A 19,059-nucleotide genomic window follows, 5' to 3' on the forward strand; every position below is an offset into this window, starting at 1 on the left:
CAGCCAGTACCTGTTTCTTGGTTTTTAGTGAAAGGTACATCTGAAGCCTCTCATGTGCTTGTTAGGAAACAGCTTTGGAAAATGTAGTTTTTATTAGAAAAATTGATTTATCAACTAAATAGCACCAGTGCCAGCATCTGAAACGCCTGATGGGTTGGTCGAGAAAACAGACACGTTCTGCTTCATCACATATTCATATGTTCGCAACCACATATTTATAACTCTAAACTATGGCTCTCTATATTACATACGCTGCTATCGTCACAATTTCTGTCATCAGTTATCATTGCTCTTTTCTTGCCAAACAACATGGCTGATGTCTTCTACTGCCATCTGACCTGGCAAGAAAGAATGTTTTGCAAAAAAACAGCACAGAGGGAAAAAAAAAAAAATAGCTACAAAATAAACCACACTGAGAGATGCATTAATTGATTTAGAATTTATTAACTCACAGTATCTGCAGTGCCTTGCTCACACTCAACTTTAAACTTTGTATCAGTAAGTTGTATAACACACAGCCATCGACAATTCTGCAGACCAAAAAAATGATAATTGTTTCTGTCACCGTATTTTATTTGGTGATTTCAAGAATTTGCCACAGTCAGATTTAGAATACAAGTAACTCAGTAACAGTTTTTTCTACTTTAGAAAATGTTTTGGGGTCTTTTGTGTGTGAATTGTTCTGGTTTTAGGTTTTAAAAAAAAAAAACACAAGAGTTATTCAGTGAAAATTCATCTTTATTGATACATACATGAATTATCAATCACAGAAACCTGGCAAAAAATATAGATATAAAATCACCTCTATGATGAGGTGCTACAAGAGCCAGCTATGGATGCATTGCCATTTCATCTCTGTCTCACAACCCTTACATTCCCTAATTTACATAGGAAACAGTGTCAATAAGTTGCCCCTAGGTTAAATTCTGTGCCTGCTGAACTGAAACACCACAAAAGTAGACTGGGTGGCAAAAACAATGAATAAAGAGTTAAACCTAACAGCCTGTAGCTCAGTGTGAATTTACACAGGGCATTTCTGCCACATATGATGGAGGAATTTCTGACAGGCTGCTCCGTTCGTCCTGGCGCTCTGAGAGACCCCTGCTGGGAGAGTCTGCAAATTACTATGCAATAGCTGTCAGCTGGGACGCAGGTCAAATTTTTCCATTTTACTGTACACATGTAAACAGGAAACCCTGACACAGCAACCTACAGTGAGTTTCTTACAAAGATAAAAGGTTCAGCATATTTCACCATTAATGAAATAGAGATGCATCAGTTACAGATTTGAAATGCATCTGAAAAAACAAAATCGCAAACCAAAAATCACGATTGAAGATTTAGGCAAATATTTTTAAATTTCATTTAAGGTGTACCACTGTGGCACATTTCCAACATCTGAGGAGTTCGACGCTCTTTATCAGAGGATGTCACATCAGAAAACTGTACTATTTGGAAAAAAGACAACTAAGAGGTGAACATTTTCTCTAAATCTGGTTATTTATTGGTTTTCAGATAGACCAGAAGCCTGCAACACCGGAAAACGGCTCTTAAATCTCTCTTCACTGTGAACATACTGAACCACTTTTATATACAGGCCAGACTGACCTGGGAACTGAATGTCCAAAAAAAAAAAAAAAAAAACAAGGAATAGATTGACCTGTTAGCATCAACTGACTCAGCAACCCCACAAACTCCTCCATATATCATTGTGAATATTGTATAGGAGGGTTGGACCTAAACAGAACATCAGTACATAAAAAAATAAATACAGTTTGCTAAAATGAGGGCAAAATTCTTTTATCAGTGATTGTACCATTAAAAATCACGTTTAAAAAACTTTTAAGAGTTTTTTTTTTTTTTTAATCTCTTTACATTAGATTGTTTTTCATACTTCTAAGGAGGAATACATAGAATAAGTTTTACAGAAATTACTACCTAAAAATATACAAGCACACACACAAACATGAGGAGTAAAGCCAACAAAATGATTCTTCATAAAACAGCGCAGTGTAGTCAATATCTAAAGAATCTTTACATATAGCTCCTTGGTCTGCAGCTTTCTTAATTGTGATTAAAAACATTTCAGGGACGTTATTACAAAAGTTGTTTTTTTTTTTTCATATTTTACAATCCTGACAAAAAATTTGTTTTTAAAATATTCTGAATAGCAAATTTGTCTGTTTTCTTTTATGTTCTCTGAAGAGAGGACCCCCCCCCCCCGATAAAGATTTCAAGACAAAACAATGACAACAGATCCAAACTTGATGGAAATTTAGTGGGGAAACCGGTTTCCAGTGTGCTGCTTTGGGCTCACATCAAACAAGATGCAGTACAGTATTAAAACACTAGCCTTGTTCTCCACAACCTGTTTTCTAGCAGTGAAGCGAATGGACCTGATGACAGTGTGATGTCTGACACAGATGGATGACATTATATCAAGCATAGACTTACATAAAACTTATAACCATCACAATAAGAATGATCTAACAGCAATACTTATACATTAATATACTGCAGGTTTCAGATGTTTTACACTTCTTACATTAGCAATAATAGAAAAGAAAATACAACGTCAATTCATAAGAAAAATAGATTGGAGTTAATAGTGGAAAACAGTGCAAAGAATTTCTGGGGTGTTTTTGTTTGCTTGCTTGTCTGTTTATTTTTTAGAAATTGTTTACAAAAATGTAAAAAAAAAAAAAAAAAAAAAAAAAAAAAAGAAAGAAAAAAAAAAAAACATCAAAACAAGTCTAAAACATAGAAAATGAAAACACACTTTTGTAGCATCTGGTGCTCTGGTCCAGACACGCTGTGTACCACTTCTCTCCAGTACCTCAGTGTTTTATGCTGTAGCTGTAGATGAATGTGAGTGTACGTGTGTGCATGGTCTTTGTATGTCTGTATGTATGTGTGTGTATGCATGTGTGTGTGTGTGTGTGTGTGTGTGTGTGTGTGTGTGTGTGTGTGTGTGTGTGAGTGTGAGTGTGAGTGTGAGTGTGGATAAGATTTAGCGTAGTGGTTCTCAACTCCGGTCCTCAAGCTCCGGCACTGTACAGGTTTTTGTTCCAACCAGGTCCTACAAAAACAAATAATTGAGTTTTTAAAAACCGAAGGTTGAATTTTGATACTAAAGAGTTCACACAGATTTCTGCAGCCTGCAAAAAAATAAGTTAAATGAAAGCTAAGCATTTCTTCCCTGTGACATGAGCACAACAGAAACAACAAGGTGCGTTGTCAAGGAAAACGCACACATGAGAGACCCGAGGTTGGAACAAGAACCCACTGACATGGTCGCCATGGCGAGCACTCGGACAAAAGGACACGCCAACTTTAGCCCATACACTGTGGTGAGGGATGAAGGGGTAACCACACATGCACACACACTGCCACCCCATAGTCTCACCACACTCCTAAATGGCCTGACTGGAGCCATGCAGATAAGGGCCAAGGCTGAGCACCACTGATCATGTGCAACACTGTGAGGAAGCGAGAGAGGGAGTCTGCTGACGCTATTTGTCATGTGACAGCAAAGACCTCAGTCCATCTGCTTTTATCCCGTTCCCTAATCACTCTCTTTGTCTTAAAAATAGCAGAACACAACAAAACAACCACAAAGTTATTGAACACAAGTGCTCGAGGCCACTCAGGCTCATCTCTCTAGGTCGTTGGCTCAGGTGGATCCCAGTAGCTTTTAAGCATTAAAAAAAAAAAACGGGCCTGACTGGGACTTCAGCGCTCTACTGGGATGACTGGGAGTTGTCATTCTTGCTCTCCTGACTGGAGGGAGCCTTGTTGTTCCAGGGAGAGTGAGCCCCCAGTGCAGGCGAGCTGTTGAAACTGTCCTCATCCTCCAGGCCATTCGCACCATCGTACTGCGTGTTCTCCAGCCGTGTGATCAGACGCTCGTCCTCGTCACCAAACTCCCCTCCCATCAGAGTGGGCTCTCCCACCATCATCACGTCCTAAAAGGGACAGCAAGGGCCGGTACATATTATCCCCATTATACAGGGGGTGCGCGGAATGACTGGCTGGACGGATGGGTTGTAACTAACGGTTTTTTTGTTTTTTTTTTCCTATGATCTAGGTGCGATCTAACTTGGTTCAATTCCAGCGTGACAGCATTAACTATTGAAATGCGTTATTATTCATACTGCACGTTTAAGGACCTAGGAACCCCTCCTCTTATTCTGAACCCAATCGCAACAGGACAATCAGGCATCTACCTTGGTTTGAGGGGTCCTACCTACTAGCCTGCAGTGGGCATCCCTGATCCTTGAGTGCTGCATCACGGGCGGGAGAGGGGCGGGCAAGGGGGTTTCCATTCCACCTCGGGTCTCGTATGCTCAGTCAAGCAACCAAGTAAGCAAAGACAGCAGTGCTGCATGAAGCATGTGCTCTGATAGACTTTAATGCTAATTCTAAAACCAACTTGATATGACAGAGTTAGAGAAAACCTGTTCCAGAGCAAGGTACACCTAACCCCATGGCCCCAAAATATATTACTTAGAGATGGGGGTCACTTGTACCCCTTCTATGTAAACCCAAAAACCTGTGGCCCCAGAGGACCAGGGACTGCCCATCACTGGTTTACATCAGGGGTCTACTAGCTTAGTCTAGTTATCCTAAGAAAAATTACAGAACCCTCCCCACCCATCACACCTGAATCCAAACCCCACCTCCTTTAGCCTTCTCAAGCCAACTTGACCTGCTGCTACACCACCTACTGAACATACTGAGAAGCCTGTCTACTACTCTGTGATAACTACACATGCAAATAACATTCTAGCCTCTATGTCTTTCTTTCCAACCCCTTCATCCTCTGTTCTCTCTTCCTTGCCCTGCTGAATCTGGAGGTGCAGTTAGAGGTCAATCAGATGTAATGCTTACAGGTACCTGGCTGGAGAGTGAAAAGCTGTTGGCTGGACTCTTCTTTTTGCTGTTGCTGTTGTTATTGCTGCCTCCACCAGAGCTCACAGTGCTTCCGCCAGACACCTTCCTTTTCCGCCTCTTGTTAGGAGCTTGTCTGGCTGGCTCAGCTATGGGGAAAAGTCACGTGTCAAGTTTCAAATTAATTTAAGTAAATGTAACACTGCCATAAAATCCACTAGCAAGTTGTGTGTGTGCAGGTATGTGTGTTACCTGGAGGTGCTACCATTCTTTGCCACTTTTGAAAGAGGCAGGTCTTCAGGCAGTCTCTAGGGCTTAAGCTGTAGGTCTTATGCCTGGACATCAACTCCTGCATGGGCTCCAATATCACACATAACTTCATGGAAGATAACGAGAGGAACAAAAGAGACATGAGGGAATGTTAGCAGGTTAATGCAAATGTACTTGAGATTTCCTTGTGGTCATAAAGGCATTGGCTTACACGGAGGTAGTTGAGTGTGGAGTTGGACAGCCCACATCTGGTGATATTTTTAGCAAGCTGATCGAGCATCTGGGGATCCTGCATTTTAAGGAGATGTTAAGAAGCTGAGATGAATAAGTGTATTCACAGTATGTCTGCATGTGTTTGTAATTTATTTATCCATCCATCCATTATCTATATCCACTTATTCCTCCAGTCACCTGGATCTGCTGGAGCCTACCCCAGCTCTCTTTGGGTGAATGGCAGGGTACACCCTGGACTGGTCACCAGTTCATTGCAGGGCTAATTTGTTTATTTATTTTGTCAGAAACTCACATGCATAGCCAAAATGCTCCTTGGTAGAACCTCTCTGTGTTGTCTGATGCTGAAGTGCCACGTCTTGATCCTCATCATGTCGTCAAACATGAACTCAAGGTACAGACGGCCCTCCACACAAACCTTGTCCAAAGGAGACAAATGAAAGCTGAAAGGTCAAGCAGCAGCGACAGAAAGTACATTTCTGACATTAACAGTACCTGTGTGAACATAGGTTTGCCGTTCTGGGTCACCATGGTGCTCTGGTCACAGTCGAGAGAGACAAAGTTACTGTGGAAGGACTCCTTTGGATGCTTCAACACATAGAACAGCTCAGTGGCACCCCCCTCAAAAATACTTCGAAAGTAGCGTGGAATCAACGTCCTGCCAATGGCTGCACACAAGAATGATAAATAATAGTAATTTAAATCATCAATATAAGAAAGCGTTAGTACAGTAGCAGACAATCTGACAAGCAGAATGCACGTACTGTATATATAATAGTTATCTGCCAATCTTCATCTCCTAATACTAAAATTGTTCAGTATAATCTGACTATATATAAATTCAGATGTGTGTGTGTTTTTTTACTGTATCGTTTGGGTCCATCTTCAAGACAGAAAGTGATAGTCAGCATGGCATCATCTTCAAAAAACTCAGTTGTGAATGCATCCCACCAGAGATTATCACAGTCCTAAAAGCAGAGGAAGAACCATTACCTTCAGTTTTTCCTTCTTTAAATTCAGAAAGTTTAACTTCTATAAAATGTTTTCTATTTTCATGTGAACCCATTCATGTTAACTTTACTTTCGCCCAAATTATCTAAATGGGTCATCACAAGTTATAGTTTTTTTTAAATATATATATATATATATATAAAAATATAAAATTGTTTTCATTCAAAAGGTGATCACAGTAAAATGTCAGTTATGAAAAACTATGTATTGTGTAATACAATATGAATTAAATTTTCTAAAACTGCTCAAAGAAGCAGAAAGAAGCAAATTTTTTTTTTCAACCCTATAACTCCTCTACATGTCTTTTTTACAATATGTACTACAACTTGTACTACAGCTTATTAATTTATTTAAACCACTGCAACTCAGCAGGTACTTACAACTTAAAAACATAAAAGTAATCCCTCTAATGTACTGGTGTTAGCGTGCATTTGTTGTGGTGTGCAGACAGTTACAGAAAAACATGAGTCACAACAGGCAAATAGACAGTTGGAACTCCAATTACATTTCAGCCAGGTTGATCAGATAATCCTATTACAGCCTGAATGTAAATTAAGTCAGTGTGTTCACAAACTTAATTTCCCTACAAAATCCCCAGGATGGTTAACCTCACAAAAACTGCAGCTGTGAGGAAAACAATCTGAACATGGCACCAATAAGTTCACAGGTGGTGCAGAACATAGCACCACAGACTATGATAAAACCAACGTCAAAATGAAACCTTGCTCTGGTGTTTTTGTACAGCAACATTTTGGTGCTGACTCTCTAGCATTCTATGTGAATACAAAAGTGACTTTCACCTCTGTCCAGTTCTGTAGCCTTTTATTCAGCTCATATATTCTGTAGTCTGTCTGGTTCCCATACGGCGTGGGTCTCCTGAAACAAAACAGGATTCGGCATTCATGAGGATACAGGGTTACAGCACCCATTATGCAAACAAATGGTATAAACCAATAACAGTTTCAAATTAAGTGTAATAAACTAGGTTTTTTTTTTCTCCATAAACAGAAAGCACCCACTATTAGTACAAATTACTACACCACAAGTACAGTAGGATCAGTGTACTCACCCCATTCCAGGCTCCATGTATGATGGGGGGTACATGGGTGTAGGCCTACGAGGAAAAAAGTACAACAACCAGCAACATTTGTAAGAAAGATAAGCATGTGGGCCTTTAGCACAATACGACAACATATTACATACAACAGCTTTAAAGCTTCAATCTCAGAATTACAAAAAGTCCAGTTCATCTTACAAGACTAACATTGGGTTTCAGATAAAAATCCACATTACAATAGAACAGGGAGAGATGTAGGGGGGAAAAGTTAAAATATTCAGCACTTGCAACAAGCTAGTAGACATTTAATAAGTACTGCAAAAAGGGATGAAAGCAACGCTGCGGGAGAGTTTGACATCTGACTTCTGTCACGTTTAATTTAAGCTGCATGTTGCGTCTGGTCTATTTTCGGCTTTTTTTAGGCCACATTTTAGGCCATTCTGCTACTGCAAAGTGAACTCTCAATTGATTTCACTCCAATATCATTATCAAAGGACAGAGTGATCAAACTGTGTAATCTAAAAAATGTGGCATAATATTAAGACTTAGAGCTTGTAAGAAGTAAAAGGGAGATATGAGAAAACGCCATAATTTAATGACCGAGTTAATGCAAATGTGCCCTAGTTTTCCTTCTGACAGAACATCTCGTGTCCTGACAGTAGAACGCAGACCTACCCCACATCTCTGTCCAGCATAGCGCCTGGGTGGAAGGGGGGGAAGCTGCCACCGTTGGGGGGCTCCTTAGGAGAGTACAGCTTGAATGACTTTGACGAACAGCCTGCACACAAACACAGAGCAGGAGGGGGAGCAGAGATTTAGAGGAGATTTAGATTACTTTAGATTTAGCTCATTCAAACCACAGCATCATTTGAGTAATCTAATGTTGGATGATTTTGTTGAGATTTACTCCAATAAAAGCACACTGCCAAAACAATTTCCTGCTGCTTTCATTATCTAACGCATCCTCAATCTGGTAAATGGACAAGAAAACAAATCACCATGAGGGAAAAACACAGCAATATTTATTAGCCTGCAGAAATCTGAGAAAACAATCAATGAAATGGGGGGGACACAAACAGAGGAGGTGGTCTGGTGTGATCTTTGTGTTCAGGATCCGAAGCGTTATAAGAAACCCTCTTCTCTGCATACAGTCCTGTGTGAACCTAACTGTGCTCCTTTACACACACTCTGTGTGTGTGTGTGTGTGTGTGTGTGTGTGTGTGTGTGTGTGTGTGTGTGTGTGTGTGTGTGTGTGTGTGTGTGTGTGTGTGTGTGTGTGTGTTGTGTGTCTCCCCCCCCTCTGCTTGCCTCTTCTACCCATCCCCCTACTCACTACTCTGGCTGTTGTTAACCCTTGTCAGCCCAGATAAGGCATTCATGCTCAAACAATTCAGGACTGAGAAAACATCTATTCTGCACCTCTACTCAAGAAGACCCCACAAAGACAGGATCTCCTCGTAACCAGGTCTGACCAAAGACATTCAATACGGAGGCCGACAGCACGTAACTAAGATGGATGGGAAATTTAAGCCAGGCTGGCCTGTCACAACAATAATATTAACCTACTTTAACTTTTTAGCACAGACACAAAAAATGTAAACTGCACAATGTAATGGTGGTGATATGTCGCAGGATTACAACATAGTAAAAAGATACTTGCAACACTGATATAATAGATAATCCTGACTTTTCCTGTACATAATATTGTTCATGCATACCCTGTGGGTACTGCCAATAGGCACCTGAAGGCAGCATAATGATAGCTGTCATAATGTGTGTTCAACAGTAAGTCACAGAAAACTGTCAGGGGGAGAAACACAGACTCCCAACATGGATCAATCGAGTGCAGGATCAAACCTAACTGGGGTGTATTTCACATCACTTTTGGCAAATTGATGGTTGCCCTAGAGGCAAACTAATCCATCACCTGTGATAGTTAAAGTCAAGACAAACAAAGGCTGAGAGAGAAAGGTATCATTTGGGGTTAAGTAAGTCTTTATGAACCCTGATCTGACTGTCCTCCTTCTCAGAATATCCTCTGTTTTTTCAACAACTACAACTCCTGCTTGATTTACTTTCACTCTTTCCTTCCTTGCTTGAGTATACCCAAGAGAGTCATGGCAGGTCACCTTCTCCTCCCCATTACAGGCTCAGGAACAGCCAACAATGCCTCTCTATGCATTACCTCTGACCTATAGACCCATACCCCCAACACCATCAGCCATTAGCTCCCAGACAGCATTCAGCCCCTTATCAGTCTTTGTTCAGTCTGCACATGGTGAAAAACACAGATTCAATGGCAACAAAAAGAAAAATCCATCCTCATAGAAACATGTTTATAATCACAATGTTTGCTGTAAAATAAAACATAGTTTATATTCTCTAATGTATAATGCATCCATACCCTGAAAGATGCACCCTGACAGATTACTCCCGGAGCTAAAAAAATAAAAATAAAAAAAACCAATGCACCCTAAAAAGAGCTCCAGTCACCACCACTAATCTACACAAGACCTGCAGATACAGGCGTTAATCTAACACAGACATGTGCTGTACATAATGACAATTTCACAGGCCAAACATAACATCTTAATGGAAGCCAAGCAAACATACAGGGTTGAGACATAGATGACAAATAGAGATGTTTGACTGCAGCCTGCGAGCCTCATTTAATAAATAAGTTGATTAATATCAGAGGACAGCTCAGGGTGGGTGACCCCTCTTGGTTTACTTTAAACAGTGAGACTTTGGTGCAGTTTAGTCCGCCCTAACTGTTCTTTGCAAACAATAGAGCTGCGTCCAGAGACTGGCCCCCAGCCAATAAAACATCCAAAGCAATGTGCAAAGACTCCCAGCATACTTGCACTGCTTTAGTGGACCTGCAGCCCTGTCTGCAGCCATGCACACGTTCATTAAAAATAAATAAGTACACAAATAATTTGAAAAAGCTAATGGTCACTTGGACAAACGGCACCGGGGGTAAATTAAGCAGCAGGGCCGCATTCATTACCAGTTTGCGGATGCCATTGCTAAGCTATTAACCTGGCTGCTAAACTAACGCTGCCGCACGGCCCCTATCGGCTTATAATCCCCCCCCCCATGTTGTTTACGACCAGCCTCCGCGGTTTATTGTGAACCGGTGCAGCTACAGAAGTAGCGCGGCCGTGAGTTTAAGTTACCTGCAGAGAAAGGTAAACCGAAAAAGCGGCGTCGCCCAACACCTCCGCTCGGTGTTTCTAGCCAGCTAGCCGCCTCTCTGCTAGCCGGAGCGGCTCCGACGGCGGCCGCTGACGATGCAGTCCTGCAATCCCGAACAAGACGGCAAGAGACGAAAAGTAACGCACCCACGCTAGTTGCCCCGATTCCTGTCAGCTGGCAGTCCGCGATATGTTTTAAATGTCATTTGTTTGGCTACCTATGTACTACTACTACAGGACCCTTTGTTCCTGCCAGCCGAGACACGAACAAACAAAGGCCCCGCCTCCTCCAGGCTCCTCCGCCCACCGCGACACAGACCGGGACAAACACAAGCCTCAGACCCCCCGCCCCCCCACACCCAATTTGTCTTTTCCTGGAGCCAAAGCTGCACCAGGGCCACAAGGTGGGCTCCCATTGAGAAGAGCGTGACAGCATCATATATATTCTGTGTCAAACTGTGAAAACCAATTGGCTTCATGTATTCATCACTGCACCATTGTCTCACACTGAAGCATGATGAGATGCATTATGTTTATACACATCTGTTTGGAAACTTTTGAGAACTCAAGTAAGTCTGACCCTAGCAGGTCAGTGCTGTTACAGAGGTTACAAAGGTATATCCCTGTATTTCACTTCTTGGACTGAAATGAGGCCCTCACACTCATATGATCCCTGTAATCTCAGATTTATGCCTTGTTGTAAATGTAGTCTTTAAAATGTCATTGCATGTAATAAAGTTCGATGCCACCCATGTCTGTCCAGAGCGGGAAAAAACTGCCATAAATTTAAATGTGAAGATCTTTCAAGGATTTTACCAGATGACATTAAATATCTATGGAAACTCCCGGACCTGCAAGACCCATTAACAGGACAGGCCTACTGTCCAGTTCCCACTATTTGGCTTCAACTTAGGAAAGTCTGTATTAGATGTGATTCCCATTAGACATGCAACGATCCTCAGTTATTACCAAGAGAGAAAGTAGTAGCTGTGAGTAGTTGTAAATAACATGTATATTTCATACATATAAATTCCTCAAAGATAAAAACAGAACATGTTATCTTGTTGATTTGTGTTGAAGAAGCTTTAACATCTGCGACTAAACATTTTTTCATTTTATTTGCTCTTGTTTCTTGCTTTTACTTTGGTTGAAATCTCAGGAAAAAGTCATTTGAAGTGTACTGAAGTTATATGTAACTATATGTCCTTAATATACAAAACCTCTACACATCTTCTGAAATAAACTGAAATAAATACAGGTTTAATTCTAAATATAAATAATTCCCTGCTTTGCCCCCAATGTCAGATGGGATTGGACCCAGCCCTGTCTCACCCCGTGACCCTGGATGTGCCAGGATATGCGGTAGATGATGGATGGATGGATGCTAGAAATGCGTTCCGTGAACTAGCACTGGTCATCCTGCTCTGGATAGTCTGTCCTGACCTTAACAAACCCAAAATAAATGCCTTTATTAAATCAATGGAGTGTGACTATTATGTTCTGTTTGCAGTAGCAAGCCTGTGACAGCCACTACATAAATAAGCAGTTCAATTGAAACTAACTTTGTAAAAGGTTATGAAAAATGACTGACTTGGCTGATGACTAAAATCCTTTAGAACAAATTCTTGAGCCTGTAATAGCCTCAGATTATGTAAGGATATAATCCGCAGCCTCACTTTTAATCAATAACCACTCTTATGTTTACAAGCAATATATCTGAAGTCCAGCAAACCTTTTGTGGTCTCAAAGTGCATTTAAAGCTCAATTTGCTGAGGCTTTCACTTGAGCTGCCACTCACTTAGTAGAATTATATAAGGCAGGAGTGCAGATGAGAGAAGTGAAGCATTTCACTTCATTGAGAGAGTAAACAGATCTGACCCACACCAGTCAGTCTTCACTGCATAAACCCACATGTCAGGCATAGAGCAGAGCTTCAGCTTGTGTTCAGTGTTTAGATTGCAGGAAAATGCCACAAAAATGTCTGGTATGAGTAACAGGCTACATCATATAAACAAACTAATAATTCACACAACTATTTGGACATGGAAAGTTATGTCATAATACAGCTGGAATTAATTTATTCCAAATGTTCATCTTATCAGATTGCTTTTCCCAAAGCTATAGCCTGATGTTGTTACCAGGATATTATTCAGTTTATGTCAGTAACCTCCATCACTTGGTTAAAAAAGTACAACTCAAACTGTCTTTCTTGGTAAACCCACTGTCCAATCTAGAGAGATGATTTTTTGACAGAAAATGAACTATTGTATGTATAGCTACAGGCGGATAACAGAAAGACTAAAGCCTTTGTTATAACATTGGTCCAGATCTTGGATCTCTTGTAGAAAATAATGACTTCCCATTTTGACTGACACGAGGAGATATGTGATAGAACAGCATCTCCCTCTGCTGGCAAATGCTGAAAATATCTCCTCATGCTTCAAAGTACATTAAAGAATTATGTTTCTTTGGGATCTCATACTTTATAGTGCTCACAAATTACAAACTAAAAAAAACCTTTTTATCTTTAGCTTCATTTGCATGTTCCAAAATCTGAACTTTGTTTTACATAATAGCTCTTAAATTTTAAGACCAAGATATTTAAAGAAAGTGCCCAAGTGCAACAAATTGTAGGGAGAATTATTTAGTGAAAAATATGGGATATTGCATGCATTACTGTGGGAGTTTCAGTTCTGAGAACTGAATCTTATTTCATCTTTATTCAGTAAGAGTCACATTTAGCACACAGGGACACAGTGTCTGTGGCAAGTAGGTCTGACAGGCAGTGATAACATTGAAGGCAGAATCAGAATATGACGGTCATACGCACAAGAACTATGTCTTATTTCAGTCACCAGAAAACTGGCCCTGTACTACACACACATCTGACTTATCCTCTTGTATTTATAAATATCCAGTTCCTAAGACTACTTCATGCATATGTGCTATTATGGATTAGCTTCATAGCATTCTCACTGATATGCCCTTGATGCATTGCTATGGACAATTATAATTTGGTCTCTAACACAGAAAAGTATAAAATGAACTGAGGTGAGAATTAAACAGGTTATATGAGTTCAGATGTGCCATACTGTGGTAACATTTAAACATTGAAAACATTTTTCCAAAATGTTCAGCCATGTGTCTCTACATGAAGTTATGACAGAGAGTGAAGCATTACTGAGTAGATCTGAAGACAGTGCTGGTGAACTTCATGTTCAGATTCCTGTTGCAGCTTTTCTAGACATCACAGTGGAAGCACAATCCTGTCAGGGAAACATTTGTGACACTTGACTGGAAGTGATAGCAGCTAGACAGAACTAACAAAAACTGTACCCAGAGGATGCTGTTGCGGCTTGACAGGAGGAAGTTAAATGGCATGTGTTCAAGATAAACTGAAGGATAACAGAAGAAAACTAGTATGTGAATATCTGCATGACACAGGATGTTGTGGAAACTTACCCTGATCTGAATGCAAACAGAATTCAGCTAATCCCTAAGGTTGTCATAGAGGATTGTTGCTGACAGATTTGATCTGGTGCAGTAGAAAAATGTAGGTTTGGGCAGTGAACCTCATTAACCATTTTTTATGGCTTCTATTGTTGTGTTAACATCCACGGAATGAAATGGTACTAGAAAAAAATCCAGATCACTTTCTCTAATGTGTCTGTGTAATTAAGAAATTAAAATCTGTAATAACAGAATTTCTACACGTGTTCTTAAAAAACTGCACAACACAGTTTGGCTCTCTCTTCCTAACCTGAAGAACAGAGACAGATTGCAGTGATGATGTTATATTATTCAATAACCCTGATGAGTCAGACACTATTTCAAAGCAAATAGACCAACTCCACCAACTTTACATCCACCTGCTAATTTTATTAATCCAAACCTTCATTTTCTGATTTTCACTTTAGGGAGACACATGTCTGACTTTACTGTCCAAAATCAGGCAGCACAATCTAAATTTCATCTTATGGCAGAGATCTCTTTAATAGCCTCAAAGTGTCAACATTTAACAGCATTGGCATACACTTGATCAAATCTACGGAGTGCTATTAGCACAATTAATCTTTAACACCAACCGGTAGCTCAAACAGGCTGGTTAATTCAAGTCACATTTATAAAAATATATACACTATAGATTGTGAACTATATTCACACAAAATGAGTCTTATATTGTCTTGAACTGACACACACATATAAACAAGCAGCACAGAAATACAGCAGCAAAATCTCAAACAGCAGCTCTCCTCACACTTTTTGTTTTCAGTGCAGCTTTGTTTGAATCTATACCCTATCATCTTCTATCGCAGGACCAAACCTGCTTTCATGTTTTCCAGACACTGCAGCTTGCACATCTCTCACAAATAAAGATGTGCTTTGATAGAAAATCAAATTTTCCTTGCCACGCATTTAGTTTTCTCCTCATCCTCTCCCTCCCCTCGTGCGTGTGGCACATGCCAGCTTTCCTCTGCCATCCTGTCGGCCTGCAGCAGATGTGACATCACTTCAGCTCGACTCCACTCCGTGCCTCCACCCCCCATCACTCCGACTCCCCAGCATCTCTGTCTCCCACACATTCTTTCTTTCTCTATGCCTCTGCACACACAGCCATTTTGATCCAGCAAACAAGATCTGAGAGACTCACCAGGGTAGAGTGAGGAGGAAAGGAGAAGAAGTGAAGAACTGAGCGGGAAAAGAAAGAGAGGCACAGGCTTTCAGTGCAGTGAGATAAAGCTGAGGCAGTCGTGTTCAGACTAACGGTAATCAAAAAAAGCCCTGGCTGTTTGGCTGCCATCTTGGCTCTGCTTTAAGTCATTTTTCTCCAATTAGGGGCCATGTGACTTTCTGCATCAGGTAACACCACTGTTACTGCAAAAAGCTAATGAAAGAAGGAAGGATGAGGGAGTGACAGAGAGCCAGAAAAACAGGGAAAGAGTGAAAGAGAGGGGCAAAAGGGGAATAGGGTGTAATGAGGAAGGCTGAAACAGGAGGGAGGGGTTAGAATAAGTTGGGTGACAGACAGGCAGAGTGGCGAGCAGAGGGGAGCGCTTGCTTGAGTGGGTGCATGTGAAAATGGAGGAGGGGAGGGGGGGTATGTTCAGCTCACAGGCAATCTATTTTTACCAAATGGTCTGAACAAAGGATGTGATTGGCTCCACTGTGTTAGAACAGGTCTCCTTCATGCAGGGAACAAAGCCTTTAAAAAGCTGATTCACAGCAACGTCACAACAACAGCAAGATGTGAGTTGTGGCTTGTCATTAAACCAGATAGACAGGAGACGTCTGCTCTGTATTATTATTCACATTCTGCCACACTCAGCCATAAAAATCCACTCTGTTCAGATTCCTCTATTCTATACAGTTCGGACCGGATAACAAAACAAATGCATGCAGACCAGATGAAACAAGAAAGTGATGTTAGAATGAGAGAGTATTTGTTTTTGTAAAGCAGATTCACACACAAAGGATGGGGAGGATCTTCTATCCAGCACCATACAAGAATGTAAACAAACCAGCCTTCAAATATAATGATTTACAGTGTGTGCACAGAGAGGGAGAAAGAGAGAGACTGCAAACCATAGCTGATCAATGTTGCTCTGTGGTTATCCAAGAGATTCACAAGCCCAAACTTGCCCTGGCAGGTTCCTCATGAAGGTGTTTGAATGCACATGCATGGTGTGTATTTGCAGGCTTGCATGTGTTAAGCCCTATGGGTGTATTGTACACAACATGCACATGGCACCTCTTTCTCGATACATCCTACAAAAACATGTGGATGTCATTAAAAGTTTCTGCTCCACAGTAAAGCCTGTCAACACAGGGAGAAGAGGAGGAAGAAACACTACAAACCTACAGAAAAGGGAAAGCAAGAAAATAAGAAAAGGAAAAATCCACCAAGCAGAGGCCTCTAATATTATCCCATCTGATAGCCGACTGCCAATGAATCAGAGCAGCCCCATTAAAATGATACTGACACCCTAATTCAATCTGCCCTCTCTGAGATCCCCCTGAGCAGATGCTGTGATTCAATTTCTATCTGTTACTCACTCCCTTGTGCTGCACAGAGCCCGTCCCCTGACACTATGAGGCTGTTCACAGTGCACAAGGCAACTGTCTCTGTAGCCTGCCTGCTCTCACCCGGGTACCGTTAAAAAGAAATTACTCCAAAGTCAAAAAGGATCAAACACTCTATGGGAGCAAACCAATTACAAGATCTACTTGATAAAGACTACAAAAACATTTTTGCTTGCCAAAGACCAATATGTGTAGACAGAGTCAGGCAGCACTACAGCTCCTTCTTTTTGCTCTGATAAAGAAGCACAAGGGCAGAGTGTGGGGCTACAGAGCGCCATAGACACCTTAACAATGGCAGTAAACCATATTTTATATAACATCAAGAATCATGATTCTAGGCAAAGCCAAGTCAAGCATATCAACTGCATAAAACAACTAAAATATGTGGGAATGCAAAATGCAAAGTCACAGTGACAAAGAGATGTCTGATATCCAAACAGCTGCTTCAATCCAAATAAATTCAAGACTTAGTAAAATCTTCTTTTTAATGTTTTACATTCATCAGAGGACACACCAGCTTTAAACCTTTTTCATGAAAAAATAAAGTAATTTGCTCTGATTCAGGTCCAATGTATAGGATAAATATGAAAAAGTATTCCTACCACATCTTGTAGACATTTAAGAGCAAAAATAGCCAAGAAGCAGATCTATAGTGGCCAGATAGAACAGAGGAAGAATCAGCAAGTGAAGTACTTATTGATACCTCACTGTCTCTGTATGTGGCAAAACTCAAAGAGCCATTGATCTGCTGCACAGCAAGCTAGCGTGACTGAGAGGCCCTGCTGAACAAGTTAATCCTAAAGTGTGGTAGCCTCAGTCTATAACCTTGTTTTGGGACATTTGTTGAAAGTGTAGCATGGCTTCACCATCACACACATGTGTGCACACACAAATTCACACTCACACAGCTTGACGCTGCCCCTAGGCGGCTTTGCAGCACTTTTACATAAGTCATTTTTCTGACAGCACCAACTGAGCACAGAGACGTAGGAGGAAAAAGGGAGAAGAGAGAGAAAGAGAGAAAAGTAGCCACTCACCGGGACAAGCACAACCTCCAACGGACATCTTCTCACATGTTGGGCTCTGCTCTGAACGAAATAGCTGCACTCAGTCCACACGCTGCTTGCATGGGCCAACTCTGAAGAAAACAGCACAGACAGAGGGGTGGGGAGATAAGAGGAAGTGGTACAAAGCAGGGCATGTACACCACAACTACATTCCTCCCTCTCTGTCAGAGGCAGGAAGTTGGCAGTGGTGCTCTAGCTGCATCATTAATAGGCATATTGCAACACAAGTGGGAGGGAAAATGAGAGAGGAGTGAAATAGGAAGAAAGAGCCTTAACGATATGTGAGACTGGAGTAAGTAATATGGTGTGTGTGTGTGTGTGTGTGTGTGTGTGTGTGTGTGTGTGTGTGTGTGTGTGTGTGTGTGTGTGTGTGAGAGTGAGAGAGAGAGGGAAAGGCAGAATGCAGGATGGAGGCAATTAGAGAAAAAGAGAGGAAAAAGAGAAAAAGCACAAGGTGTGTCTGTGGCAGTGATGCATTGTCTATTTTTGCCCGGTGCTGCTGTGGGAGATAAACATACTCAGTAGGAGCCCAGAGGCAGAGGGTCATTACTGCCAAACAAACACACATGCACATACACACACTCACTCACATGCCCTGCCTTGTGTATGACTGATTTCCATCTCTCTTTCCGACTCCCTCTCCTTCTGTTTTTCTGCTGCAGAGAGAAGACTGGTGTTAATCACTACAGACAGTATCGATTAAAAATGCAAAGCCCACCTGGAGCGCAGGGACACTGGAGACCCATGGGAGGCAGGGAGAGCGCGCATGTGCGAATGCGCACACGCTCACAACCACAAGAGCTGCATGTAAACAGTCTGACTCAACTGCAGAGTGTTTGCCAAGCAGCCTCTGCCTCTTCTCGTCTTTTCTGGTCCTCTCTTGCTTTTTAATCTTACTTCATTCTTGTCAATTTAATCTCCTTACCCTGTTGATATTTCTTTGACCTTTCTGCAGCTTGATATGGCTTGATGTGATTTTGTTTCATTTCCTTTCTCACCTCCACATCTCTGGTTTCCCTCCCCATTTATCCCATAACTTCTCTTGGTTCGAGCGTGCCTGTTCTTCGAGCCAGTAATCTCATAATCTCAATTTCGCTACACAAACAGATGAGCATATCACTGACTCTCATAAACTAGATGTCTTTGTTGCTCATGTACCTGATCCTGTCAGGTGGATAACGGTACCCTAGTTACTGTGAATGAACAGAAGAAAAAGTACCAACAGAACAGAAAATGTTTAAAGAAAATTCAACTT

The 19,059-nt window shown here is 41.2% G+C and overlaps 1 protein-coding gene across 5 annotated transcripts; it reads right to left on the bottom strand.

Annotated features, from left to right (window-relative positions):
• Nucleotides 1-1,784: 1,784 nt before the first annotated feature.
• On the bottom strand, nt 1,785-17,957 carry ldb1a (LIM domain binding 1a). 5 transcript variants are annotated; one of them, XM_026309558.2, is made up of 11 exons: nt 17,775-17,953; nt 8,135-8,237; nt 7,472-7,516; nt 7,203-7,278; nt 6,257-6,359; nt 5,887-6,059; nt 5,687-5,809; nt 5,372-5,449; nt 5,143-5,266; nt 4,891-5,039; nt 1,785-3,079 (listed from the first exon to the last, which is right to left on the bottom strand). In XM_026309558.2, the coding sequence occupies exons 1-11, from the start codon at nt 17,800-17,802 to the stop codon at nt 3,026-3,028; spliced, it is 1,056 nt and encodes a 351-aa protein (XP_026165343.1). In that variant the 5' UTR covers nt 17,803-17,953; the 3' UTR covers nt 1,785-3,025. The 5 variants fall into 5 exon arrangements, with proteins under 5 accessions (XP_026165343.1, XP_026165344.1, XP_026165340.1 ...); XM_026309559.2 differs by having other exon boundaries at nt 4,897-5,039; nt 17,775-17,949; XM_026309555.2 differs by lacking the exon at nt 1,785-3,079 and adding an exon at nt 3,099-3,965 and having other exon boundaries at nt 17,775-17,957.
• Nucleotides 17,958-19,059: the final 1,102 nt, after the last annotated feature.

This window comes from Mastacembelus armatus, chromosome 15 (genome assembly GCF_900324485.2).
Source record: "Mastacembelus armatus chromosome 15, fMasArm1.2, whole genome shotgun sequence".
Lineage (NCBI taxonomy): Eukaryota > Metazoa > Chordata > Actinopteri > Synbranchiformes > Mastacembelidae > Mastacembelus > Mastacembelus armatus.

Coding starts and splice junctions, on each gene's coding strand:
- ldb1a (XM_026309555.2), bottom strand. CDS start 17,802: ATGTCCGTTGGAGGTTGTGCTTGTCCCG. Junction 7,279..7,471: donor TACATGGAGCCTGGAATGGG/GTGAGTACACTG, acceptor GTTTTGTTTCAG/GAGACCCACGCCGTATGGGA. Junction 5,267..5,371: donor CCACACTCAACTACCTCCGT/GTAAGCCAATGC, acceptor TCTTCCATGAAG/TTATGTGTGATATTGGAGCC.